The sequence below is a fragment of the Meriones unguiculatus genome, chromosome 19 (assembly GCF_030254825.1).
Source record: "Meriones unguiculatus strain TT.TT164.6M chromosome 19, Bangor_MerUng_6.1, whole genome shotgun sequence".
Taxonomy (NCBI): Eukaryota; Metazoa; Chordata; class Mammalia; order Rodentia; family Muridae; genus Meriones; species Meriones unguiculatus.
In genome coordinates, this window is record NC_083366.1 from 15,679,410 (window position 1) to 15,706,459 (window position 27,050).

The 27,050-nt window shown below is 45.6% G+C and overlaps 1 protein-coding gene across 3 annotated transcripts in view; it reads right to left on the reverse strand.

Annotated features, from left to right (window-relative positions):
* Positions 1–27,050, reverse strand: part of Camk1d (calcium/calmodulin dependent protein kinase ID) — a 414,346-nt gene that overhangs the window by 18,551 nt on the left and 368,745 nt on the right. For all 3 annotated transcript variants that reach the window (XM_021643605.2, XM_060372960.1, XM_021643604.2), the window contains exons 6-7: positions 19,356–19,431; positions 1,727–1,839 (exon numbers count right to left, since the gene is read on the reverse strand). In XM_021643605.2, the coding sequence (XP_021499280.1) occupies positions 1,727–1,839; positions 19,356–19,431 (189 nt within the window). The remainder of the gene's footprint in view (positions 1–1,726; positions 1,840–19,355; positions 19,432–27,050) is intronic.

The window sequence follows — 27,050 nt, forward strand, 5'->3', positions numbered from 1 at the left end:
AGCACAAAAGACACTAGGACTCAGATAAAAGCAGAGGCATGGCTGGCACTCCAAGAGGGATCCCAGGAATGAAGAGGTAGCATGGCCAGGCTGGGGCCCTGACTTCTGGCTCTAAGTTCTTTTCTGCTAGCTGCTAATGTTGCCCTTTGGTTGAGAGAATAAAAGAAATAATCTTCATAATCACATGCCTCTTCAGGTCACCAATGCCTTAGAGAGATGCTTCGTGGTGTGCCCTGGATGTGTGACATCACTGGTTCCACGAAACCCACCAGGGATGTGCAAAGCCACTGGGTCATGGTGCCAGGAGTGGGGGACTCCCAGAGGAGCATCTGAAACACACTTCTGCTGTTACTACCCAGTGGGAAGCTACAAAGAGCAGTGAGATATACCTTGGGGTGGTAGAGAGGGCTTTATCCCCAAAAGCAGTTCAGAACAGGACACTGAGAATGTGAGGCATAGGGTCACAGAACCCAAAGCTAATGCTCTGTGCTGGTTTGGACCCTTTTGCCCTGAAGGACATGGCATCAGGTCTCAGTTTCTGGAGGAAACCTCTGGCTTCTAAGTTTGGGAATCCAGTATTCCCTGTGAGTTCTGTTTCAGCAACCTGTAGAATGGCCTCTTGGGTACAGGATATGGAAGGTTGAGGAAGAAGGCAAGGGGGTTCCGATTAAGAACAAATTACATACATAATAATGATCTCTGTGAACAGCTGAGCAGAGAGTTCACCTCCCTTCTTCCTTCTGTGGTTCTCCCAATTCATCTAAGCTTGGTTTTATTCTTGATCCTTTGGAAAGGTTGATGAGCTTCTCTGGAAATGTTTCAGTGTGGTGCACTGTGGCTCAAATATGGGCTCAGACAAGAAACCCCTGTCATGACTATTCTCTGCAAGAGTATTTTGCCAAAGGTACATGACTTCACAAATTTTTGTCTTGTCCTAAGAAGTGGGCTCCAGAAAAAACTGGGGTTTACAATACTAGCTCTGCTATTTACTGATTCCATAAACTAGGGCAGGTTGTTTTATTTACCCTTCAGGCCTTAGTTTCCATTGTCAGTCACAGATGGAGAATATAAATTCTCACCTAGTGGGTCATTCTGAGGACTGGGTGAGTTAGAGCATGTCCAGGCCTTCTAACTCTCGGCACCTAGTGGGTACTTATCAAGTGCCAGCGAACAGTATTTTACCCCTGAAGAACCCATATCAGGGAGAGGTATATGAATGAGCCCACATCCCTTGGCTTTTCCTCAAGCCTGTGCTCCAAGTCAAGCCAAGAGATGTAGCTCATAAAGCTTCCTCAGGAGCGGCTGTAGACTGACCGCTGGTGACACCACAGTTCCTTTGCTGACATCCTAACTTCCATCATGAGAGCATCTGAAGTGGACCGTTGGGAGGTGCTTAGGGACATGCAGGCTCTCAAGAAAGAGAGGAGTGTTCTTATTTAAGAGACCCAGAAGGCCTTGTCTTGCCCTTTATGTGCAAACACACCAAGACAGCTCCCTGAGAATTACAAAGCAGGCTCTTATCAGACATCCGATGGACTTGATCCTGGACTTCCAGCTTTCAGAACTGAGCACAGATCAATGTTTGGTGTTTCAGCCCCCCAGACTGTGGTATTTTGTTAGAGTAACCCCAGTAGTAGAAGACAGAAGCCTGAGGACCATCCTGAGCTCCAGGGCCCTCGGGTCTCTACATTGTGTTATCTGAATGTAAATGCCAGGGGACACCCACCAGAGTCAGAGATGTCATCCCAGTAAGGGGAATCGAACTCATATTCTGCCTTAAGGATCTGTTCAAACAGCTTCGAATCATTTTCATCATAGAAGGGAGGGTAGCCACAGAGCCTGCAAGACAAGAGGGAGTAAGACTGAGTGTGTGCACAGCCACTGTGCTGGGTCTATATTTTGTCTGGAAGAAAGACACATGGTCCATCAATCAAACTGAGAAAATCCACAGAGTGTGAAGTTAAATCTCAGCAAAGGCACCATACCCACTATCCATAAACAGAAGTGAAAATGTGACTCTCTAAGCAGCCAAAAGGTTAACTCCCATCATGCCCAGAGGCACACCCACCTATCCATACGGCCGTCATAACTCTTTTATCTATTAGCATACATATCTGATGTGTTTGTAAGGGCACACATGTGCCACAGTGAGTGTGTGTTAGAGGACAACATTTATGTTTTGCTTCTTACCTTCCACCTTTCTGGGGATGGGCCTAAGGTCCCAGGCTTACATGGCAAACACCTTTATCCACTGAACCACTACCACCCTCTGTAACATTTCACACAGCATTAACTAGAATCCCATAAACCCTAGAGAAATCACCAGGCAGCATTCCATGCGTGGATATTGCTAATCATGTCTGTGATACAGTCCTCAACTGACAGACAGGCTGGGGAAAGGAACAAGCGAAATACATACTTGACAGGCTTCATTCTCTTAGGAAATTGCTAAAGGAAGAAGAGGACATTTTACGACCTGGATATCAAGTCGCTAGGACTCATCCTGACCTGTGCATTGTCATTCTACCAAGCGGGAATCAGAAATGCTACAATTTTGTCTGTTACGAGCAACAATCATCCACAGGTGGCAGCTCAAGTTACCATATTGTAGAATCACAATGCCCTAGCCAAGGCGCCACTGGGCTATTTCCCAGACATCTTAAGGTTCCAACTAGAAATAAGTTAGAGCTCCGGAGAAACCAAGGGCCATCTAACAGCCACGGCAAGAGCTGACATAACCATTAAATTTAACCACCACAAGTCAGTCATTCAGGGACACTGTGGGCTCAGGGATGGGGCATGTAGCTCAGTGGTAGAGCACACCCTTAACAACTGAGGAAGTAAAAAAATATAATAAGCCTAAATTAAAATTTAGAAAGTCATGGCTTCTCTTTCCAGTTCTGCCTTCAGTTCCAATGCTACCTCTACTACCATACACAGATGTCCAGAGCAGAAAGTTCCATGTATATCTTGGCTTCGAGCTGCATGGATCTGTGACACCTGTCTTCTGGTTTGTTCAGTCAGTTAAAAGACTTCAGAAAGCATGTTTGGAACCCACATGGGGCTGGGGTGGAGGGACCACACAACCCGAAAGGGTGGGGTCAAGGCAGTAAGCAACCCCAGAGCAGAAGACAGTGGTGCTCGGCTCCAGAAGGCCAAGAGCAAAATTCTGTGTTGCAGATCTGGCTCCTGGGGCCAGAATGTGGCAGCCATGGTGGGAGGCCTGACCCCAAACTGAAGCCTGACCCCAAGCCAAGCCCCGTTCTTCCCACATAGTTCAATATTGTTCCAAACATAGCAACAGGCTAGAGACCAGCTTAATGAGAACAAATGAACAGCTGTCCATAGACTGTTGGGTTTAGGCTGTTGGTACCTAGCAAACAAAATAAAGGTGCAGCCATTTCTCATTTGTCCCGCCACAGGGGCACAGCTGTGGCTGGCTGCAGAAGGAAATGGGTGATGACAGTTGTCAAGGCCAGGAGACATTCCGCGGGCTGAGAGGATATTACACCATCTAACTCACAGCGTGTTTTAAAGGCTGAATGCCTGGAAAATTTCATTTGTAAAGATCTGCTGTGGTGTGCAAAATGAAACAGCCAGCGCCTCGGAAACCACTAAGTACATACTTCACTACCCGGGGAAACCCCGGGGCCACAGAGATGCATATGTAAATTTTTCCCATAATGAGAATTTGGGCAAAATAAAATGTGTGCATTAGGAAAAGCCGACAGAGCAAAATGTTAGCTTGTCTAGGAAAAAAGCTTACATGTCAGATATGTGAGCTTTTTGTTTGTTTGTGTTTTGCTTTATGGCTTGGCTATTTTTTTCTCAAGGAAAAAATGCTAAAAATTTTCAAGAAGGATTTCTTTTTGTGCCAATTTTCTAAATGTATATTCCAATTTCTTTTCATCTCAGCTTTATTTCTTTTCCCTTTTTGCACAGAGGACTGTTCGTGCAGGTGTTCTGAGGACTGAAGAGGAAGCAATGAATCTATCTTGGGGCCCTGAGTGAAAATTAAGGAAGAGATGGTTGAGGACATGGCCCGGTGAGTCAAGCACTTGTCAGGTAAGCATGACCACCTGAGCTTGAATGCCCAGAACGCATGTAAAAGCTGGACACAGCAGCCTGCCTGCCTGTAATCCTGGCACTGCTGCAGAGAAGGCCAGAGGCTGTGCTGCTCACTCCCACGCCTCCCACATCTTCCAGCAGCCCGTGGGGAGCCACTCTGCCTTGTCCCTGCAGGCTGACCTGTGTAGACATGCAAATGAAGATGGACAGTGTTGTCTACCTTAGTGGGTACCAGCAGATGAGGACCACAGTAGGATTGCTGAAGGAGGAAGGGAATCGGAGACAGGGGACTACTGCCTCTCTAGTTTAGCTATTGGGTTTATTATGCTCCTGGAAAAAAAAAAAAGCTGTTTTTCTTCTCCTGGGGGCAAATTCTATTGGTCTTGCCCCAGTCCTGGTAACTCATGCCTGCCTCCCCTCATCTCTCTATAACGAGGGGTGTATATAGCCCCATTTCAATGAAGTCCAAGGTCAGAGAGATCGAACCACCCCTGAATACAGTCCTTATACCATCTACATTTTAAAGCAAACCGATTAGCAGTACACAGGACAGGACTGAAGCCTAAGCCCTGGCTCCAGGGCCACGTTCTGTACTCTTGCGTTTAGCCAGCAAAAGGGAAGACTTGAGAGCTGAACCTCTCACTTCCGATTCTGAATGGTCTCTGTAGGTCAGCTGGCCGGGACCCACCCAACACCTTCACCTGGAAGAAGAACTCTAGATTATGGCTCAACCTTTCCACTCTCATCTCCTCCCTTCTGAGGTGCATTCTCCAAGATGACTTGGGCTAGTTTCCTGCATATGGCTCACTTATTGTACCCTGGCAAATGTAAAGTTGTGTCCTTTATCTGGGCTGCCCTTTGCTTGGTTCTGCCACACCCTTGAAAACTAGCTTGACAGTACAGTTAAGACCTGACTTCTCTCTGGCAAGGTACTCTATACCCTGTACCTGCTGTAGCGGTCAGGGCTCCGTAATGTCACCTCCTCTCTCTGAATATCCTCTGACTTGTCCACATGTACCTAGAACAGGACTTTAGCTTTGCCTTTGGGTTGTCAGGGTGCAGGCCAAGACCTCCTAGGAGGGTGTGCCAGGTAGATGCTTGGGCATGTGGACATGCTCTGGAAGAAGGGGTTACCTTGTTGGCTGCACAGCCTTCATGACGGGCTCAAAAGCAGAGGCAAAGGCTCAGGACACAGGAGAGCTCTATCCCAGAAAAGCCTGGGAGATCTCCAAACACCCACCCAACCTGAACACTTCCTGTACACCCCACGTGCAGGAGGTGGTCAAGCAGCAGTACTTCAAGCCCACCGCCGAGGGCAAATGGCCTGTCTTTGTAGAGAAGACGGTGTGGTTTGGGTTTTCCAAACGGCACCACAGATAAGCACTGTTAAGAAAGATTTCCACGGAGAAGGCTGTTAATATAAACGATGCGAAAATCAGCAATGAATGGCCAGCTGTGGCTGATCTGGTGGCGTGAAATTTTTCTTGGAAACTGAAATGCTGTAATAGCATAAAAGCTCCCGTCAAGATGCCAATAAGCTCAACGTGATCATTACCCGGCATTAAGCTAAGTTCTTTGGACTGTTTACTCTTGGTCATGGATTGACATACCTGGAAGAGAGAAGGTCTGCCAAAGGGATGTCCAAGTCATGGCCAATGGCTACTTCTTTGTCCCTTTGTTTCTGTAATCCACTTGTATTTTGGTCTACCTCTGTGCCCCTTAAATTATATACTTTAGCGTCTCTGTCTCTGTTGTTTCATATACCTTTAGATATCAGAGATGGCTAATGAGAAGACAGGAAGCAGTGGGGATCAGAAGTGGTTGTGGGGATAAGTACCAGACATGAGTGAGTTAAAAATTTTTAAGTGTACTTTATATTCTTATGCTAAGATCACTTTACATGAGAGCCTCCCTCTTAATATTTAAGGGAATAGTACAGTTTTATAGACTGCTGCTTTGTGGGTGTAACCGTGTCTCCGTATTGCGATTTGAGTGTGAAACATCCTCCAGAGGTTCGTGGGTTTGAACAGTTGGCCCTCAGCTGGTGGTGCCATTTTTGAAAGTTCTAGCACCTTTAGTTGGCGGAGCTTCACTGAGGGGCGTGGTCTACTGGGCTTGGGCCTTGAAGTTCTAGTCTGGCCCTATTTCCTCGATGATTTTTGCTTCCTGACATAAATATAATCTGACTAGTTACTCAGTTCCCTGCCACCAAAACCATCTTCAAATCACAAACCCAAATAGAGCCTTCCTCCTTTCATAGCTTCTCGTCAGCTATTTGGCCATAGCAACAAAGGAAGTGATTAATATATTTCCCCGAGGGCTCAATATGTTGAAGTCTTGTTCCTAAAATGATGTCTCAATTGACAGATGGGTGGATCACTGAGGTGTTAACGTCATTGTTGGGTTCATTGATTGAGGAGTTCATAGCTGAATGCGCAATGAGGAGGGAGTTGTAGAAAGCAGGTCACTGAGGAGCAGGGGGACATGGCATTTCTGTCCCAGACTTGTCATTTCCACTACTGATCCCCACTTCCTGTGAATGTCTCCAAAAAATTGCATGCCATCCACAGCATGCATATGTGTGGATGGGGTACTAGAATTCAAATTACCTGAATAATGAGTAGAAAGGCTAAGGGGTTAGGCAAGAAGAATTAATAAAATGGGTTTGTCTCTTTGAAAGTGCTAGCAAGTTCTCACACGAGCAAAAAAAAAAAGCCTTTTTAATCAACACACTCTCCATTTGCTGTATTAGCTGTCCTTTTCTTGCCTTCTGACAGAGTGAACACAGGCTGCGGCCACTGCCGTCTCCAGGCTCCCTTTCCTGTACCACACACACCTTCCTTCAGCACAGGCTCCTTGGAGTCAGAAGATGCAGGACCATTGTTCAGGCAGTCCTCTGGCCATCACCAAATGCTCACTGACTATCAACTATTCCCAGGCATGGAACACAGTGCCCACTGATGTGTTATGACATTACAGTTGGGGACAGGGGAACAGAGAGTCAACATTAAACTCATCATGAAGAGGAAGCATAAAAGCTAGACAGGAAAGGTTTAGAGCTGGTCCAGAGAAGCTGCATTTCTACCCTGATCTAGAATATTCTTTTCCCTACCCAATTCTCTGCACTGGGAATATTATTCTCCCTGGTCCTCCGGACTGACTTGCGAGATCACAAAGCTCTAGGAGTCAGACCTTTGTTTGGTGATGTCTTTCCTGTTCCTACCCCCCATACCGTGCAAGGCGCCACAGGGCTCTTTTGTGCTCTTCCAGCTTCCCAGGCCCCTCTGTTGTAGCACATGTTGGTTTCTGCCTACAGTTCATCAGCAATTGTATCACGTTCATTTTTACAGCAATCCTGTACAGCCTGGTACGAAGCTCAGCAAAAGCTCGTTGGATGAATGGGTTCTTGAATGCCTTCACCTTTCACAGACTACTATCCTTACCCCGGTCAATCCTCCCTAAACATTCTCCATTCCTTAAGAGCCAGCTCAAATCTCAACTCTTCTTTGGGTCTTCTCAAGAAATTTTGAAAGATTATGTTTTATGATTGCAGTTCTGATGTTTAAACTTTCATTTTGCTGATAAGTTCCTGGAAGGTAGGTACTATGTCATAAACAGTATTTCTTTAGGGTCTGGAGAAAGTACCTTGCTGTAGCCTTTAACTCATAATCCTCCTGCCTTAGGCTCCCTAGTGCTGGGGTTATAGTTGTGGGCCATTACGACTGCCTCTTTGCTGTCTGTGTTAGTACTCAACATGATTTAACATGCACATTGACTGTTCTCTGATGAACAGAAAATGCTCCATTTGAAACATTTATGCTTGTATGTACTGTGCAGGTATACATACACCTGTGCATATTGCCATAGCACACGCTTTAATAGACAGAAGCAATCAGTCGCACTAAGGGTAGGCCCATGGTAGAATACTGCATCTAGCACGAATGAGTCCTTAGGATTGATCCTAGCATCCCAATCCTAAATAGGGTTGAACATTTTAAATGAGTAAAATTGTCTAGAAAAGACTATTTCAACCCTGTTTTCCCAAGCACAGTACTTTTTCGTTTCATTTTTGCAGTGAAGCATCCATCCTAATGGCCAATAGAATTTGCTATAAATAATATTCTACAAGGCAACTGGAATGGGCGACAGATATAACCCAAACTCCCTTTTGCCTAGTGCCTGCCAATGTGTTCCATGCATTAGTTTCCCTCTCTGTAGGTCCATCAGATGCCAAATGTTCCAGTGATGACAGAACTCACAGGTAGATGGTAGGGAGGTGGTAAGTAGATGATAGGGGAGGTGGTGGGGAGATGATAGGCAGGTGGTAGGCTCCCAGCCTGAGACCCTAAGTCAAAGTTTAAAGTTTGCTATCATAGTCATAGAATTTTATCCTGGAGTCCAGAACTCATTACTCCTTTCTAAGACACTCGGAAACTGAGTCCTAAAGAGAAAATAGTCTCATATCCATAGCTAGTGGCAAAGCTGACCACGTGTGTGAGAATTTGGCCTGGAAGAACAAAGGCCATTTTGATCCAGAGAGATATGGAAAATGATATTGTGCGAAATGCTCATCATACTGCAACAAACAAGACAGGGCTGAGACATGCTTTTGAGAGTCCTCTAATCCAGTTTCACTTAAATGGGACAAGTGGAACATTTAGTTTTCTACAGTAAGGAAACCAATCATGCAGAGTATGTCTTGTAGAAGTTAGTAACAGTAGCCATCATCCACCGAGCCAGACACTGGCTCACACATTAGAAACTCTTTCATTGCTGGAGACAAAAGGCCTGATTAAAGGGACTTAAGGAAAGGAAGGACTCATTTTGGCTCCTGGTTCATCGTGATGGGGAAGATGTGGCAATATGAACGGAAGGTGCATGGAACCATTGTATCTACAGGCCCAGAGTAGAAATGAATGCTTGTACTCAGTCGCTTTGGAGCCCCAACCCACAGAAAGGTGCTGACCCCATTTAGGGTGAGTCTTTCCTTCTCAACTAGACCTTCCTAAAAGTGCCCTCACAGATACTCCAAGAGATGAGAGTCCAAGGCGCTCCTCATCTCCCCGAGTGCACAGTGAAGAATAACGCTCGTATCTTACACATGTTGCCTTATTGGATGGATACTTATAAGGAGAGGAGTCCTTCACTTCTCAATTCCCACCTGAGGGAGATAAATGCATGAACTTAAAGGGCAGAAAGGGGATTTTTAACTCTCTATGTAGGTCCTTCTGAGTCAAATTGTATTAGCCTTTAGGAATCTGGCTAAGGATGTCACTGTAACAATGAGGGCATAACAAACCTATCCATTTTCTTGATCTGCCTCTGAGGTCAGTATGCCATGACTTTTGTACATGGTATATTTGGAAACAGAGTCAGGGATGAAGCCATGTGACTGACCAAAGAAATAAAGAACTCATAGGGACCTGTCGTTATAAAGTCAACGGCTCATGTTCCTCTTCTGCCCCTCTTCAGGCCAGACTGAGGGAAATGGCTAGGTGCATTAGCAGCCTGTCTTTGGGAGAGCAGGATTGTAGAAAAATGAATCTCTGTCCATATGGATCCAAATTCCAGCATAATCAGATCAGATCATCCCGTGAAGAACTGAGTTGTTCCCATGAAGAGCTGCAAGGCAACCCGAAGAAGAAAACGTCCTCCCTGACAAGACCTTGTGGAATCTGATGGGATGAGGCATGCCTTCTGGGAAGAGCATTTGGGAACAGTGTGATACACACAGTGAATTTTCTAAGTATATCTGAATGTGTTTCTGAGGGGCTAAAACTTACTTTGAAATACCACACCAATGACTGAATGACAATGCAGACTTCCCTGCTTTGGTCTATCCAGAGTGGAAAGGCTCTGAGGAGAAGAGAATTCTTTTCCAAGCCAAGGTTCCTGCTTCTCTGTGAGGGCAGAGTCTAATTTTTCCTCAGAGCGATTGTACTTTATGATGCTGTAGTTCAGGTGCACATGACCATGGCTTGCTTCCAGAGAGGTGCTACTGGACAAGGGTGGGACCTTTCAGTGGTGGAACCTGGTGGCAGATCTCTAGATCCTGCCCTTGAGAGGGCTTGTAAAGGAATCCACTGCCATCTTCTTCCCTTTGCAGTCTGGCTATGAGATGGGTGGCTTCTTTTACCCTCTGACCAGAGGCCTAAATTAGTGGGTCCATTTCACACTGGGAGCCTGTAAGTCTAAGCCGACAGGGAACCTCACACAAGAGAGGACAGAGGGAATGCAGGAGCTAGAGGACCGGGAAGAACACCGAAACACTGACTTTGGCTATTATATGGCCGTTACACTTTTGAACTCATAACAGCCGAGGTTACCTGCACAAAACCAAGGTGGTCAAAATGCCAGCATGCAGGTGGGAGGGGCTTCCAAGGCCTCACTGCCAGCTGAAGAGCTGTTCAGCCAGAAGCTAATGGCTGCTGGGAGAGGGAGAGTCATCTCTTTTTGGTCGTGTGGCCACAGGCAGGTTGCCATGCTCCGCTGGATGGCCCCACACTAATGCACATATGGGTAGCAGTAATTGGGCTCTGTGGTTTGTTTTCTTTTAGAAACAGAAAAGGACATGAAGTTGGGAGGGAGATGGGCTGAGGAGGGCATCCAAATATTTTTTAAAGAATTAAAAAATATTATAGAAAGAAAAAATGACCGAACCCTCTCCCCTGCCATGTGTCTGCAAACTAGCTAAGCCACATACAGGCAGCTCAGGTTCTGTGTGTCTCTGCAAGGCAGCAGTTTCAGCCGAGGCTTAGCATCCTTTGCACTCTGAGGTCCTGCTGGTACACAGGGACCACTTCATCTCTTTCTGTCTTGATGGACCCTTGGCAGAAATTCAATAAGCTTTATTGAGTGAATGTGGGTGTGTGGGTGTAAGTTCTACTTGTCTTACTATGGATACAGTTGACTTCCAAAATAATGAAATAAAACAAAGCTTTTGAGAAAGCAAGTAAAGCATTTGTACATATTCCTAATGCTCACTAGTGAGCAGAACAGGGTTGAACATATTATCTGAACATATGAGACTGGAGGGTCAGTGAGGCTTGAACCACGACAATTTGCAGGTCGCTTTTGTAAGCCTCGGTTTGAGCGTATGCGCTCCCCACAGCTTCCTTCTCGTATACTGAGAAACGAACAGGTGGGAGAAAGTAGGGAAGGCTCACATAATAAAACCAGGCACAGGGACGCTGGCAATGTGTTCCTGAGGAGAACACATTGCTAAAGGTCCTCTCTGAATAATGATTTGAGAGTTGAGAAGAGTTAAGCAGATCAGGGAATGATCTGGGGTGGAAAGGAAAAGGGAAATAGAAGCACACTCTCTAAGGTTCTGCACAGCTGGAACTGAAGATCAGGACTTGCAGAGGAGAGGAAGAAGGGGAAGGACAAATACTTCAAGCATCTTAGTCCATCTGGGCTCAACTTTTTGAATCTTACATTAGTCTCATGGACATCATCTTGAGGAAGTCGAGAGAATTTTCAAAGAGCCTGGCGACTCCTCTAGACCAGCCAAACTCAACTCACATTAGCTACGGAATAGGCACAGCACAGACACAGGAGCAAGGAGAGCTTCCCACAGCCAGGAACACTGAGTTAGGGAAAGCGGTGCAACATCTGTCAAGGAAAATTAGTTCTCACAAGAAACATTTTTCAGATCCAAGCACCAAGGGGTGCAGACATTCAATATGGAGGTGATTAACTTTCAGCGCCAACCAAGGATGCTGCAGCCTGGGAGGAATTCCAAACTAGAGTTGTGCATCTAGACAGGCTGTGTTCTTTCTGTTACTCTGGCTTCCTTCCTCCTCTGCTCTCTCCTCCCCTCCTCTCCCTTTCCCTTCCCTTTCTTATTCTCCTCTCTTTCCCTCTCCTCCCCTCTCCTTTCTTCCCTGCTTGTCTCCTAGTCTCGCCTAGCCCCCTCCCTCCTTTCCTTCTCATTCTGATGACAGGCAGACAGGCATCTATGCAAATAAGCCATCCTATCTGGGCTGTGTGGGACCATGGCCCATGGGCTCTAAATGCACACCCCACTATGTCCTGCTATCCACCCCAGACTCTCACACTTTGTGGCTGACTAGAACACAGTCACATGGGGGGGGGATTTCAAGGTCTCATCTCTCCCCCAGCCCAAGGAGAGTATGTTCTGCCTACCATAATCAAGTTTTGGATTTCTATAGTTGGAAGCTAGATCAATTCAAACTGTTTCTAAAATTATGTTCCTAATTGAATGATACATCTTTTCTCAAGCACAGGAAGCCCTCTCCCTTTTAGTAAGATAGAGTTGGGTGAGGTTGAGAAAGGACCTCAGGATGTAGCTGAGGCTGGGCTCAAGCTTGCAATCCTTCTGCCTCAGCCTCCCAGGTACTATAGTAACTGGCATATACCATCACACAATTCCATCAGATCCTTAGGAGACCGGGCTTCCAGGGATAAACCACCAATTTAAATGGCGTTGTTAGAGGCCCTATTTAAAGACAGGGCCTAGAATGGCTCTTTTCTGGCATATCTCTACCTTGTTTCCAATACCTGGTGGCTGGCACCTATCCGGCGAAACAGCCTCAGGCCTTTCTTGGCTCAGCCCCAGAATACATTGCAGCACTGGCCTCCCACCTCACAGCAGCCAGAAAGACTAGATAGCAATTTATGTGTTTGATGTCTGCTGCTTCCAGCAGGCAGCAAGTGCCTCCAAGGCCAGGGCAGGAATAGAGCCATCTCTGTACCCCATCATATCACCTGACATATTTTAGGCTCAACAAATGTTAGTAAAGTGAATGCCTGTCAATGCTCTACCCCCCATTCTCCAGGCTAAATATCCCAAAGCATTTAGTTAAGACATACATGGCAGTTTCTCGATGATAAAAGAGAGTAAAGAAAGTCTAATGCTCTTCTATCTGGCCCAAAGCTGTGTTCGGGTTTAGAAGTGACAGATGCTGTCCTTTCCACCCTCTCCAACCATGGTGTGCTTCTCTAGTGCGGGGCCACAGGTAACGGTGGAGACTACTCTGCTTGAAGTCACTGACAAGACGTTGTGTTCGTTGCCATCCAAAATACACACCTTCTGAATCTCAGATGCATGGCCACGGCCTGCTCTTCTTGCTAATTTGCATATTCTGCACCCCCTTTCTAAAGTCAGAACGCTTTGATGAGATGGGGCTAAACCAAGCGGTACAGAAGACTAGTCTGGTCCCTGCCCTCAGCGAGGGCTTCCAATGCTCACAAAGCTCAAGTCTGACTGGGCAGGATTGCCCGCAGAGACTAAAGCTAATGGGACTCTCAAGCCACAGATGGCATTTAGCATCCATAGGTTCCCTTCTTACGAACGACATAGTGTAGCCAGGGAGCCTTTCTACAAGTCCTTGGAACACAGGCACACCAAGACACCACCAATAATCCAAGCCAGAGCAAACTAGGATTATCCTAAACAAGGGCTGCCTGATGAACCAAAAGGGCTGATGCCAAAATGACAGGAGGAGAGAGCAGGTGACTGGTTTTGGCCTTTAAATCAAGAGAAAGGAGGGCAGGAGTGAACTGGTTAGCTCAGGCTACTCTGACCTGATAACAGTGAGAGCTATATACTGGTCATGTTTCTCTTGACTGAGAAGGGTGATCTGGAGACTCGTGGGTTCTATAAACACATCTGAGGCCACCCATCATCACAGCCCTGAACTCATGTCAGCACAGTAAACTCTTGGCTTTAGATGGTTTCTCATGGATCATTTCCTAGGTGAGCAAACATGCATGTTTGTTGCTATGCGTGTCCTATGACCTTGGAGGGGGTCAGGGGTCTCATTGTGATTCAGAAAATGGACACTTACTTTTTAAAAGTCTATAACTGAGTCTATTAACTGTGATTCCATGCACATGGGTTGTGAATCTCTGGTGCTTTTCCTTGGAGATATGATTTCCTTTCTTCTCTTCCCTTTCCTTCCTATCTTTCCTTTCCCCCTCCTCCCTCATTCCCTTCCTTCCTTCTTTTGTATCCAGGACTGAACCTCGGTCCTCACATAAACTAGACAAGTGCCCTAACAGTGAGTTATCCTCAGCTGTTTGCACTCTACTTTTCATGGAGGTTCTAAGTTACTCAGCCTGACCTTGAACTTGCCATCCTCCTGCCGAAGTCTCCCCGGTAGTTGGGATTACAGGCATGTGCCACTAATTTACAGCCTAATTTGGTTTCTACATTTCCATAGGCACAGTCTAAATGGGGGTGAGGTGGGGTTGAAGGTGACCTGAAAGATGTGACAGGCCCAAGCGCGCAAAGTTCAGGGTATTGCAAGATCATCACTCCCTACTGGTGACAGCAGCAAGTATTCTATATTAACTTGCTTGGTACCAAAAGAGGGAGTCACCTTTTCAGTACTGCAGCCTGATCGAGGGCCCTGTGAATATGATGCCATTTGGGCTTTGGATGCTTGGTCTCTTGTTCCTTCCCTGCAACCTATGCATGCCACAAAGAGCCAGCTGTCAACTGCTGAGACTACCTTGGCAAGAATCAGCCTTTGTGTGAGGACATGGACCCACCTGTATACAGATGAAGCATTTTTTTGCTCCTTTCTTAGAAGATAATTAAGTTGCGCACATACATTGGCACATCAATATTTATGATGTTTGAAGAAGTGGAAAGTGTGGGAGGCCAGGGAAAAAGCAAGTGGACCGCTGTACTTTTGCCTATAGTTTCTTCAAAGCAGACAGACAGGTCAGAGATCAGAGTAAGACTAGCTGAGTCTGTCCAATTTGCTTTCATTGTCTCTGATCTCTATTGGTTTCTTCAGTTTGGGAGTGCGAACATCCCTTGGCTAAATCTCAGTTTTCATCTTAGCAGAAAGCCAGCAGGTTCCTCAGCAGCCTGCTGCATCTCTGACAATCATTAATCTCCTTGAAGTGAGAGTTTGGCCCAGGAGATGTTCACTCACATCTTGAGAAGGGAAATTTACTTCCTTGGCATTGGTACTATCTTGACCAGTGAAGCCCACCACACTGGACACCAGCACACACTATCTTATCTTTCTCAGCAGCTTAAGCTCTATGGGCAAAGGTGCTTCCTGTAAATCCTCAGCATCAGAGCACAGCCCCTGGCAGGATCAGGACCTATCAAGTGTGCTTAGAAGCAACAAACAGCTTTGACAGATAAACGATTTCTCCTTCCACATGATGGATAACAGAGAAATGAACAAGGAGTCCTAGAGAGAGGCAATTTAACAAGCATCTGCACTGGCAAAATGAGCGATGTTTACATGGCATGCAGAGAGAAGAAAATGTGGTGATGTGGTCTGTCTCAGCCATTTTTTTTCCTGCAGTCTAATATCTCAGTGTAACAGATTGATTGAAAATAATAAGGCAGTGTTCCAAACATCGGAAGAGGCTAGCTTCTTCCCCACTCTCATGGAAAAGAAGAAAGGGGTCTTGGTGTGACCCCGAGAAAGCTGGTTTCCCTGTGGTGTGCTCTGTGGGCCTCATCCTGCTCTGTAGCTGTATACACTCTTCAGACCATGGAGGGCTACACACGGCAGATCAACAAAAAAGCTGAAGTTGCCAGGGTCTCAGGTTGCGACCCATAAGTTTTATTTGAGTGTTTTTGTGTGTTGTATACATGTATTTATGTTGGTATGTGCACACCATGTAGAGAACAGAGGTGGGCCTTGGGTATCTTCCTCAATTGCTTTCCACCTTCCTTTTGAGCCAGGTCTGTTGCTGAACCCAGAGACCACCGATTGGTCAGTCTGGCTAGGCAGGGAGCTTCAGGAGTCCACCTATCTCCATTTCCCCAGGTCTGGGATAATGGGACATGCCCCATCATGCCAAGTTTTTATGTGGGTGCTGACTCCCCAATGCTCCTGCCTTGGCTCCCCAGATGCTAAAGTTACAGGAGTATGCTACTGACATCCAGCTGCCTTCTGAACACCTTACAAGATATAAATCAATTTCCCAGAGTCCATTCAGTCTCTTCCTGGGCTTGTCAGAACACTGGACATCATCGAGAAAAGGGGAGTCCTTGCTTACCCTCTTAGAATCTGGCACAGTCACGAAATCAACCTGAGGGTATTTTTTGGAGAAAGAGAAGAAGAGAAAAACCTCCAAGCATGAGCTCATCCAGTTCTTATTAGGGTAAAAGTCAAGAAGTATGGCACGTCTTCCTTTAGGACAACTTGAAATACTTCATTGTATGCCATTTCTGCCAGTGCCTAGATATGCCACTGTTCAGACATACACAGATGCACGGCACATCCACACTCGGAACTTTCCAAAGCTCCCGATGGCATTGCTAACCATATAAAGATATTATAATACGCTCCCACCCGTGGAACAGGGCACATGCAGCTAGGTGCCCATTGCCAGTCTGTTCCTTACGGCCTTCTTCTCTGGCAGCACTGTGATTTTACTCTGGAATTTTCCCTCTTCCAAAACACCACCTGGTTGACTTGCCAAGCAAGATGATCCCATTTATTTTGCTAGTGGCTGGCTTAGAAAGGGTACCAGAGAGCTTGCTTCCTTGTGCTGTTTTTGTTGTATGAGGACACAGCAAGACAGGGAGCCATCTACAAGCAAGAAGCATGGGCTCACCTGCAAATTTATTGGCCTTTGCAGTCTACAGAGTTTGTTATAGCAGCTGGATCACTAAGGCATTCCTACCTAGTTACAGTTGCTTACTCAGTAACCCCAAAGATTTATTGTATTTTTATGTTGTGTGTGTTGGGGTGCCACAGAGGCCAGAGAGGGCATCAGTTCCTCTAGAGCTGGAGATAGAAGCTGTAAGCTGCCTACCACAAGTGCTAAATGCCAAACTCTAGTCCTCTGCAAGAGCAGAAAGTGTGTGTGATGGCTGAGCCATCTCTCTAGCTCCTTACCTAACAATTCTAAGAAACACTAATCAATACTTATCCTCAGCACCCTCTCTATGTCAAGATGTCAAGGAAAAAGATAATACCTGCAAACCCAAGGTGAGTATAGTCCCAGGGAAGACCCTTCCGGACCACGAAGCTCAGCTTCAACCATTGGCAGGAAAGGGCTGGTCTTTCATTTACTTTTTTGAGCTTTCCAGTCAATCTGGGAGATTCAGGACCTATGAGGAGGACTATTGCTGGGGGGGGGGGGCAGTGTTATTTCTGAATAACACTGGGTCCTTGTAACTGCTTACCCAGGACCAGGTTGAATTGTATGCATGTGGTTTTAATAGGGGAATGGTTTCACAACTGTTATTAGAGTCTCAAAAGGGTCAATAACCCATTCCTCCTCTAAAGCAGGAAAGCAGTGCAGAAGATGCACTACTAGTTACCTTTACATATGTGTGACCAATATGCCTGATGAGAGAATGTGTGATTTCATCACCATGGTTCATCACAGCTGGGTATGGAGAGAGGGAGCTGGAAATGGTGCTAGGGGAAGAGAGTTACCAAGGACATAACTCCAGGAAACTACACCCCTCAGCCGAGCCCCACCTCCTAGAGCTTCTAGAATTTCCTAAAAGAGAACCACCAATTGGGACCCTAGGAGTCTGCAGGGAACATTTTCCAGTTAAACCATAGCAATGTTTGACACACTTAGAAAATGAAGACATATATAAGCGGAATATCTTAGTCCCAGCGCTGAGGTATTTCCGTAGATGAGAGCCATATGGGGTGTATTACAGTGGGACACGCTCCCCTGTGGCATTGACGTGGACCCACAGGGCCTGTCACCCGCATCCACACTAGACTGCACAAGCAGCCCGGATGAGTGTCACTGTTGAAGGATTGTTGGCTTCCTAGGTAACGAGGCAAAGTGAACATGAGAGGAGAGGGGTTTGCAGGATTCTAGGAAAAAGGATGCTCTGTACTGCCAGACGCTTCTCCAATCAGGGTCTCTTCTAGTCTTCGGCAGGGGATGTCTGTTTGGTAGACAACACTCCCTTCTTTGTGGATAATCAGGAGAGGAACTTCATCTCCTAGCAATTACAGAAGCCAGTTGGGTTAACCCTGCTATTAAAGCCTACCATATAACAAATATTTGCAAATATAGCTGCAATTAAAAACGGCTTTAGAGCAGACTCAGGCAAAACACAACCTAATGATAAAGGAAGAATGGATGATCCTGAAATAGCTTCATGGGCTAGAAGACATTTCCTGGATCAAGAGATAAGGCCTCTGCCAGGAAATGAGGAATTCAGACCATGTGTTTTGATTTCCTTTTTTTTTTTTTCCCCTAATTGTGATTTCTTTTGGAGATGAGTTAGTATTTTCAGAGTGGTTTTCAACTCACCCCCTCCGAAGCCATGATGGCGCATGAGAAGAGTGTTTGTTATTAGCTAATAGGAAAATGAAAATCAAAATAGGATCCCACCCATTAGGACTGCTATTTTGCCCCCACCTTTTTTTGAGAGGGTTTCTCTGTGTAGTCCTGGCTGTTCTGGACTCACTTTATAGACCAGGCTGGCCTCGAATTCACAGAGATCCACCTGCCTCTGCCTTCCAAGTGCTGGGATTACAAGTGTGTGCCACTGGGCCTGGCTGATATTTTATTTTTTAATTAATTTTTGTTGATGTTGTTTTTGTTTTTGAGACAGGGTATGTCTATATAGGCCTGGCATTATGGAGACCACACTGACATCAGACTCACAGAGGTCTGCTTGCCTCTTCCACCACCATGACTGGCTATATTTTCTCTTTTAAGGTGTGAATATTGAGTACTGCTGCTAGGAATATATCCCTAAAGTATCCTACACTGCTAATGGCTTCCTAAGTTAGACAAAGGACTGTCATATGATATCAATATCGAATCCATTTTTAGACTCACACAGTCTCCAAAATCGAAAGCAAGGTTTCGAACAATATACATATTTTTACGTTCATGGCCACAGCATCATTATGCACAAAAGTCTACAGGAGGCAGCAACTCAGCTTTCCACTAATGGGTATGAAGATGAACTCAGGGTGGTAATGGAAAGTTGGGTCTCATCCATGAAAGGAAGAAAATTCAAACACATGGGTAAACTTGGATGAAATGAAATAAGCTTATCTCCAAAGAAACACTGCTGGATGGTCCTCCTCCTCTGAGGCCCCCAGAGCTGTCAGGTTCACAGAGACAGAGAGCAGAGCGGAGGTTACCATGGGCTGAGGAGCAACACTGGGAACTGCTGTGTGCCATTTGCAAAGAGAGTCAGAGTTGGTGTTGAAGAAAACGTCCTGGGAATAGGCAGTGCTGGTACTGCTGAAGGTAAACCTAATACTCCTGGAATAATAAAAATCTGTATTATACATATCTTGACACAGTCAGGTAAGAGGTCGTGGGGAGGCATGGAGATAAGCAATACTTACAGGATATAGGCGATCACTCCAATGGACCAGCAGTCCACAGCTTTGCTGTATGGTTTCTGGGCAAGAACTTCGGGAGCTGGGGACAGATAGAGAGAATTCATAATCCCAGTAATTCAAATGCCCAAGACCAAAGACATTGACTTGGACTTTTTTATTTTCTGAATTTTGTTTTTCCTTGTTTTGGCTATTCAGATTTTGAGCCACCCCTGAGTCTAAAAACTGAGCAGCGGACTGAGGAACCTGAGTTATCAGGGTTAAAACGCATGCTCAGTCTGCACAGCCCCAGGTTCAAGTTCAACCTCAACTTCAAAAGATATTTAAATAGATAATAACAAATGACCCATTTGTTAGCTTCTCTAAGTAAAAAAAAAAATGTGATGAAGTATGTGTCTGGAAATAATCTTCTATCAATTGGTCAACAGATGTTCTGTGCTAAGTATCATGGCTTAGTTAACACTGCTGTGAGAATGTAATTTTTATAATTAATTAGTTTATTCACTTTGTATCCCAGCTGTATCCCCCTTCCTCACCCCCTCCCAATCCTACCTACCCTCCCTCTTCTTCTCCTATGGCCCCTTCCCCAGTCCAAGATAGGGGAGGTCCTCCTCCCCTTCTATCTAACCCTAATCTATCAGGTCTCATCATGACTGGCTTCTTTGTCTTCCTCTGTAGACTGGTAGGGCTGCTCCCCGCTCAGGTGGAGGTGATCAAAGAGCAGCCCATAAGTTCATGTCAGAGACAGTCCTTGTTCCTATCATTGGGGAACCCTCTTGGACACTGAGCTGCCATGGGCTACGTCTGTGCAGGGGTTCTAAGCTATCTCTATGCTTGGTCCTTGCTTGGAGTATCAGTCTCAGAAAAGAGCCCTGGACCCAGATTTTTTTAGTTCTGTTGCTCTCCTTGTAGAGCTCCTGTCCTCTCCAGGTCTTTCTATCTCACCCTTCTTTCATAATATTCCCTGCACTCTGCAAAAACTTTGGCTATGAATCTCAGCATATGTTTTGATATCCTGCTGGGTAGAGTCTTTAGAGGCCCTCTGTGGTAGGCTCCTGTCCTGTTCCCTGTTTTCTCCCTCTTCTGATGTCCATCCCGTTTGCCTTTCTGAATGAACATTGAGCATCTTACTCAGGATCCTCCTTCTTGATTAGCTTCCTTAGGTGTACAGATTTTAGTATGATTATCCTGTATTATATGTCTAATATCCACTTATAAGTGAGTATATACCATGTCTTTCTGCTTCTGAGATACTTCACTCAGGATGATCATTTCTAGATCCCACCATTTGCCTGCAAATTTCATGATTTCCTTGTTTTTAATTGCTGAGTAGTATTCCACTGTATAAATGTACCACAATTTCTGTATGCATTCCTCAAGTGAGGGACATCTGGGTTGTTTCCAGGTTTTGGCTATTACGAATAAAGCTGCTACAAACATGGTTGAGCAAATGTTCTTGTTGTGTACTTGAGCATCTTTTGGATATATGCTTAGGAGTGGTATAGTGGGTCTTGAGGTAGCACTATTCCTAATTGTCTAAGAAAGCACCAGATTGATTTCCAAAGTGGTTGTACAAGTTTACATTCCCACCAGCAATGGAGGAGGGTTCCTCTTTCTCCACATCCTCTCCAGCATGTGTTGTCACTTGAGATTTTGATCTTAGCCATTCTGATGGGTATACGGTAAAATCTCTGGGTTGTTTTGATTTGCATTTCCCTGATGACTAAGGATGATGAGCGTTTCTTTTAGTGTTTCTCTGCCATTCGATGTTCCTCTTTTGAGAATTCTGTTTAGCTCTGTGTCCCATTTTTAATTGGGTTACTTGATTTGTTGCTGTTTAACTTCTTAAGTTCTTTATATATTCTGGATAGATAGTAGCCCTCGAGAAGATAATTCTTAATTGGGATGTGGAGTATGAGCTGTATCCCCAATGTGACTCAGGACAGCACCACTGGCTCCTGTGGGGGTTTGTGAGGTGTCATGGGGACAAGGGTGATGAGCACTCCCTGTGCCTTCATGGAGCCCATAGCACAGCAGAGAGAACAGGGGTCAGTTGGAGCTGCTCTAGTCTTCCCTGACATTTATGGGTGATTTGTCTGTTGGCATTCTTGCCTGTTCCTCTATAGAGCAGGGGGACCACTACTTAATCTCACTTCATCTCAGAACCATTGTTCTATCAAGAGCCATCACTCCCAGGGGTTTGGGCTCATTTTTGTACCAGCCCTGACACCCATGTTCCTAGCTCTGTGGCCTCAGCTCAGGGCATCTGTGGCATCTATGACCCACAGCATCTGTTGCAGTTGGCACCCAATGTGGGCAAATACATACAAAGCATGACTCTCACTGACAAGTGACATCTTTCCACATTAAACATATCCTCGAGACATCTTTACTCATGAGTTCCAGAACAATTACGAAAGTAGAAAATGCAAAAACAGAATCATTGATAAAGTCCTCGCCAGGCCTAGAACTAATTGTGTGTTCTATGGGACTTGGATGGCTCAGTTACTCCAACATCCTTGGGGAGAAACTATTATCATGACACTCATTATACCCAAACTGTAGGGGAGGACACAAAGGCACGGAGAGGGTGAACCAATTGGTCAAAGTAATCCAGTCCGAAAGTAGACTCTTCGTTCTCTTCTGCTCTGAGGGGACCCAATCTCACTAAATGCTGCTATCGGCTGGGACTCGTGCCAGCTGTTTCTAAGTGTTCCTGGCTCTAATCTTCCCAGATGTCACTGTGTGTGAGCTGCACCTGAGCTCAGAGAGCAAGGGGAGGAACCTGAGCTTCACAGAAGTGATTTGTGCCAAGCCACAGTCAGACACAGAGACATGGGTCAATCTGACCCTTGTTCCGGATCTTTCTGCCAGGCCATACTGTTTATCAGAGTGAGAACTTCTTCAGTCTGTAAGAAACGTCCAGAAACCCCACTATGGAAAACTTCCCTTTCATTCTCTTGGAGATAAATATCTCCCTGAGCAAGAACAGAAAAGTGAAGGCTGGAAAGACAGCTCTGTTGGTAAAGCGCTTGCCTTGTAAGTGGGAGGGCCTGAGTATGACCTCTAGAACCCACACAAACAGTCATAGGTATGGAAGCACACTTGCAATCACAGTGCTGGCGGGGTGAGGGGCAGCCTAGCTTACCTGCTGAGTTCTAGGCCAGTGAGAGGCACTGTCTCAAATAACCCAGGGTGGAGAGTGGTTGAGTAATGACAGACAAGGCTGTTTTCTGGCCTCCAGACAAAGGTACACGAATGTGCACACACATACACACATATATGCATACATTAAAAAGAAAAGGAATGTGTGCAAACTCCTGTTGAATGTTTGCTCATGAGAGAGAGTACAGCCCATAGATCACCCCAAGTCTCATTTTACATTTCAGTCCTAGATCCTATCAAATCTTTTTTATCAGAATTTTTCTTAAATAAAACAGAAGAAATGCCTTTGAATGTCTGCCTTTGCTTCAGTTGCCGTCCATGCAGGATCAAAAGGGTTTACAGCCCTGTGAGGTGGGCGGTCACTACCTGGAGAAACAGCCCTTAGAGAGCTAGGCGCATCGATGGGTCCTTCCCCACTCACGCTGAGAGGATGGTTCCTCAGGCTCCCCTGCTGTAGGAAGTGACAGCGGGGAGCCACCTACCACAGCAACTGACCCTCTGGTCACAGAGGGTGCTCGGTGACTGTGTCTGCAGGGACATTCCAGGGCCTGACGAAAAGTGTATCACAGGCAGAGGAGGCACCTGATGACCATTCTCTTTCTACAGAGCGATCCAGGTGTCAGGAGCAGAGTCAAGCTGGTAAGGAGAGGCCATGCGCCACAGCAAGGATCCCCAGGGCTCATTAGCAAGATGGCTACCCAAATAGCCTGGTCCCACCACTCTGCTGAGGCAGGGGCTATATGGCACAGGGAATTAGGGCTAGGCTGACACAAAAACTCACTGTCACTGAAGCAGGTGCCCAATGGTGACAGACCCAGATGGAGGAGTCGCAGAGAAGGAAGCTGTCAGAATCTATCATGGCCACTTACATAGTATACAAGCAAAGACTGGGCCCGTGTCCAACCTCCCCCCACCCAGTCAATGTGTAAAGAGTAGAGAAAAGGGACTATAGCCCTGCAAAGCTGTAGCTCTCCAAGGATGAACTGTCTCCATCCCTTTTCCTCCCTCTCACTGACTGTGGGAGGGAGGAATCTAAAAGAACAAAACCCATTTCCAAGTCCTGAGCTCGTGGAAACAAGAACGTGCTGGTACTAGCCACACATTTCAGCTTGGGTGGAAATGCCAGCAAGTTTCTGGGAGGCTGGGCCAGGCGCTGCAGAGAATACAAAACAAGCGTTTGATTCATATTACCTGAAACTTTCAGATTTGTGTGTATGCATGTGCACACATGTGGAGGACAGAGCTTCCAGAAAGCCTTGGCTGTCCTCCCTCAGGAGATCTCTCTCTATTATCTATCTATCTATCTATCTATCTATCTATCTATCTATCTATCTATCTATCTATCTATCTAGAGGTCTCTCCCTGGCTTAGAACTCACCAAGCAGTCTAGGCTAGATGGTCAGTGAGCTCTAGAGCTCTAGCTGACTCAGGTAGCTCCTCTAGTGCTGGTATTACTAGCACATTCAGCCTTAAAAACAAAACCATAGGTTCTGAGGACTGAACTCAGGTCTGCGTGGTCACAATGCAAGTACTCTGCACTCTGAGCCATCCCTCCAGGCCTGAGGTATTTAGGTTCATGATGCTATGTACTTGCTACAATCATTTTTATATTTGAGATTCTATCTACACAATAAAGTTTGTAATATCATTTCCAGTTTGGACTTGGAGCGGGGAAATTAGGGGAAAGTTCTAAATTATCACTAATCAAATATAATGCTAACAAGTTTGTGGCTAGAAGTGTATGCATTCATGCTGAATTTCCATTGCTCTCTTTTGATGTTCTTGTTTAAGCTCTATTAATAACAGAATGCAGGCACGTTTTAATAAACGTGTAGGGCATAAACCTATTGCCTTCTGGTGATATTCTTAACTGCATTTAGAAGCAAAGACGGGATGTGAAATATGACATAAAATGCCAGGCAAGGTGGCTCCTGGATGAGGAAAGATGAGGACTATTGTGAGTCTGAGGCCAGCCTGAGCTACACAGAGAGTTCCTGGCCAGATTGGGCTACAGAGTGAAACTTGGTTTCCAAAGCACAAACCCTAAAACTAAAAACAAAACAAAATAAAAATAAAAGTAATAAAATTTTAAAACATGAGGCAAAGGGCTTTGCAGACAGCATTCCAAGTAATTCCAAGTACTTAAGTTCTGATTTCACTTGTAAAGTGACTGCTGTAACCACATACTTTGGAACACTGGAAAAGCTCACCCCAATGGCTAACAAAGCTTTCCTTTGATAGCCAACAGACATTCTTAGGAAACAACATCTCAGGGACAGCGATGTAGCTTGTAGGTAGAGCGCTGTCTTAGAATGTGTGAGGCCCTTCTTTAATCCCTAGTAAAACACACCCTTTCTTTCCTTCCCTTTTTATCCTCTTCCCTCTCTCTTCTCAGGTTGATATGGAGATCAAACCCTAGAAATTCCCAAAGCCAGCAGAGAGATTTTCCCACGCTCCATTCTTTCATTCTACTGAATCCACCTGCTGCTTTGGGGCCTGCTTCTTGCCATTTTCTATATTTCTTTCTAGTGTGTGGGAGCAGGTAGCACTGGGGGAGCTAAATGGTTATTATGGTCTTTTCTGAGGCCGGCTTTCACGGCAATAACCAGTCAAACGCCTTAGTATTGTGCTATCAGTCTCATGCTCCTTTGGCAAACAAAACTCTGCTGTAATTCTTTTTAAAAAGAAAATAAATTCACCACATCCAGTTGACAGCCTTGGGGATGACAAATGAGTCTCTAGGCCAATGAGGTGCAGTGTAGAGTCTGGGGACTTGGAAACAGCATCCTGTGAGCCATGCTGCCAGGGTCCCGAACATTTTTCCTATTCTCTTCTAATAACATGAAGCAAAATTCATCTGTGGTGGGAAATTCAGGCGATGATAATCCCAACATTTTTAAAAGAGGAAAGCTTTTAATCCAATTCAAATAAGTGGAGTAGATGACAGGGAGAACAGAGATAAAGGGCTCCTGGCTCATGCGGCAGGCCACCAGGCACCAGGCAGAGCAGAATAGGGTCTATTCTCCTGGCACAGCCTTGACAGAGGTATCTCCAGTGGAGAAGGCTGTAGAGAGACCCATTCACTTGAGGGTATGGAGGAAAACTTATACATGGTAGGTCCAATCCTCTGACTGTCCACCCATTAGGCTCAGTCAAAGTCAGACTTTTATACAGAAAGCGAGCAGTCCGGGGCTGTGGGAGGGAGAACTCTATCTGAGTGATGAACAGTGCGGTCCTTCAAGCCTCTCATCAAAATCCTCCAACACACCATCTTCACTGTGCCTTCTATTTTCCCTCCCTGCTTTGACAATCACACTGTCACGCTGTCATGTCCAGACGCTCCCAGAAACATAGATGCAGAGAAGCCAGCCCTTGTATGTTCCAGGCTGAGCACAGCCCAGTTCCACTGAAACCCAACCTAGTCACCATGCACATTACCATTCTTCTGAGATGACACTTTCAAATTCTGCGAGTGGGTTATATGGAGATTTACCACTTCAAGAATGTCTAAAGAGTATACAAATGTGGGTGGAGGGAGAGGAAAAGGGAAGGAGAAAGAAATTGAAGGAGAAGGATGAAGAGAGAGAGACAAGAAAGGGAAGAAGGAAAAATTTTAAAAAATGGACTTTAGAATGCCAGTTACTGTTCATTAGGAAATACGTATATTGACTAGAAGCACAATCCATCATTCTAAGATCAAAGGATTTCTGCCAGGAATTTGTGAAATAAAAAAGAATTGGTTTGAATTCTCTACATATGAGTATGTCTGTCACCTAGGCCATTCTTATATTAAGAATTCTTCCTCAAGGACATCTTAGAACTACTAGGTTTAAATCTAACAGGAGAAAGACATTATTTTATTAGATAACTGTTGTGGTTTTGTTTTGATCCTAGGTGTAGGATGTGGGGCTGATTCTGATTGTCCACAGCAGAAAACTACTTGCCTGTTACAGGCTCTGAGAGGGCCTTTTGCGAGCTGCAGAGAGTTTAAATCTGAGGACTGTGGAGAGGAAATAAATGCCAGGGCCCAGAGGGAGAAAAGAGGAGCTCTGAGAAAGAAGGCAGCTTCTGGTGCTCCCCACTGCTGCTCCTGATTGCAGTTGGATGAGAAGTTGGAGATATCCTGAAACTAGGATTGGACTTGCTCTAAGGAACTCAACTATCCTAGCCAGCAGGAAGGAGCTAAAGAAAACTCCGCTCATCTTTCTCTCCTACCTGGTGTTGGGAGTACTGGAAGGGATTGGGGTGGAGAAGGAAGAAAGTGGCATTAAGAAACCAAAATTCAAATAGTATAAAAAGTACTGCTAACAGATAACTGTTCAGAACTTCCTCCCTCGTTGGATTTAGGTGCTGTTAGTTGAGCCTTCCTCACTCCTCCTTGTGGAGACTTACTTGTTGTGTAACAGTAAGTTAGAACTAATATTTATGCAAACCATGTAGCCTCCAGAAAAGCATCCCGGCACCCCAGCTGTGAGCTGTCAGCTATCCACAGACAGAGTCCTCTGGATGTCCACATTCCTTTCAGGTTTTGTCGAA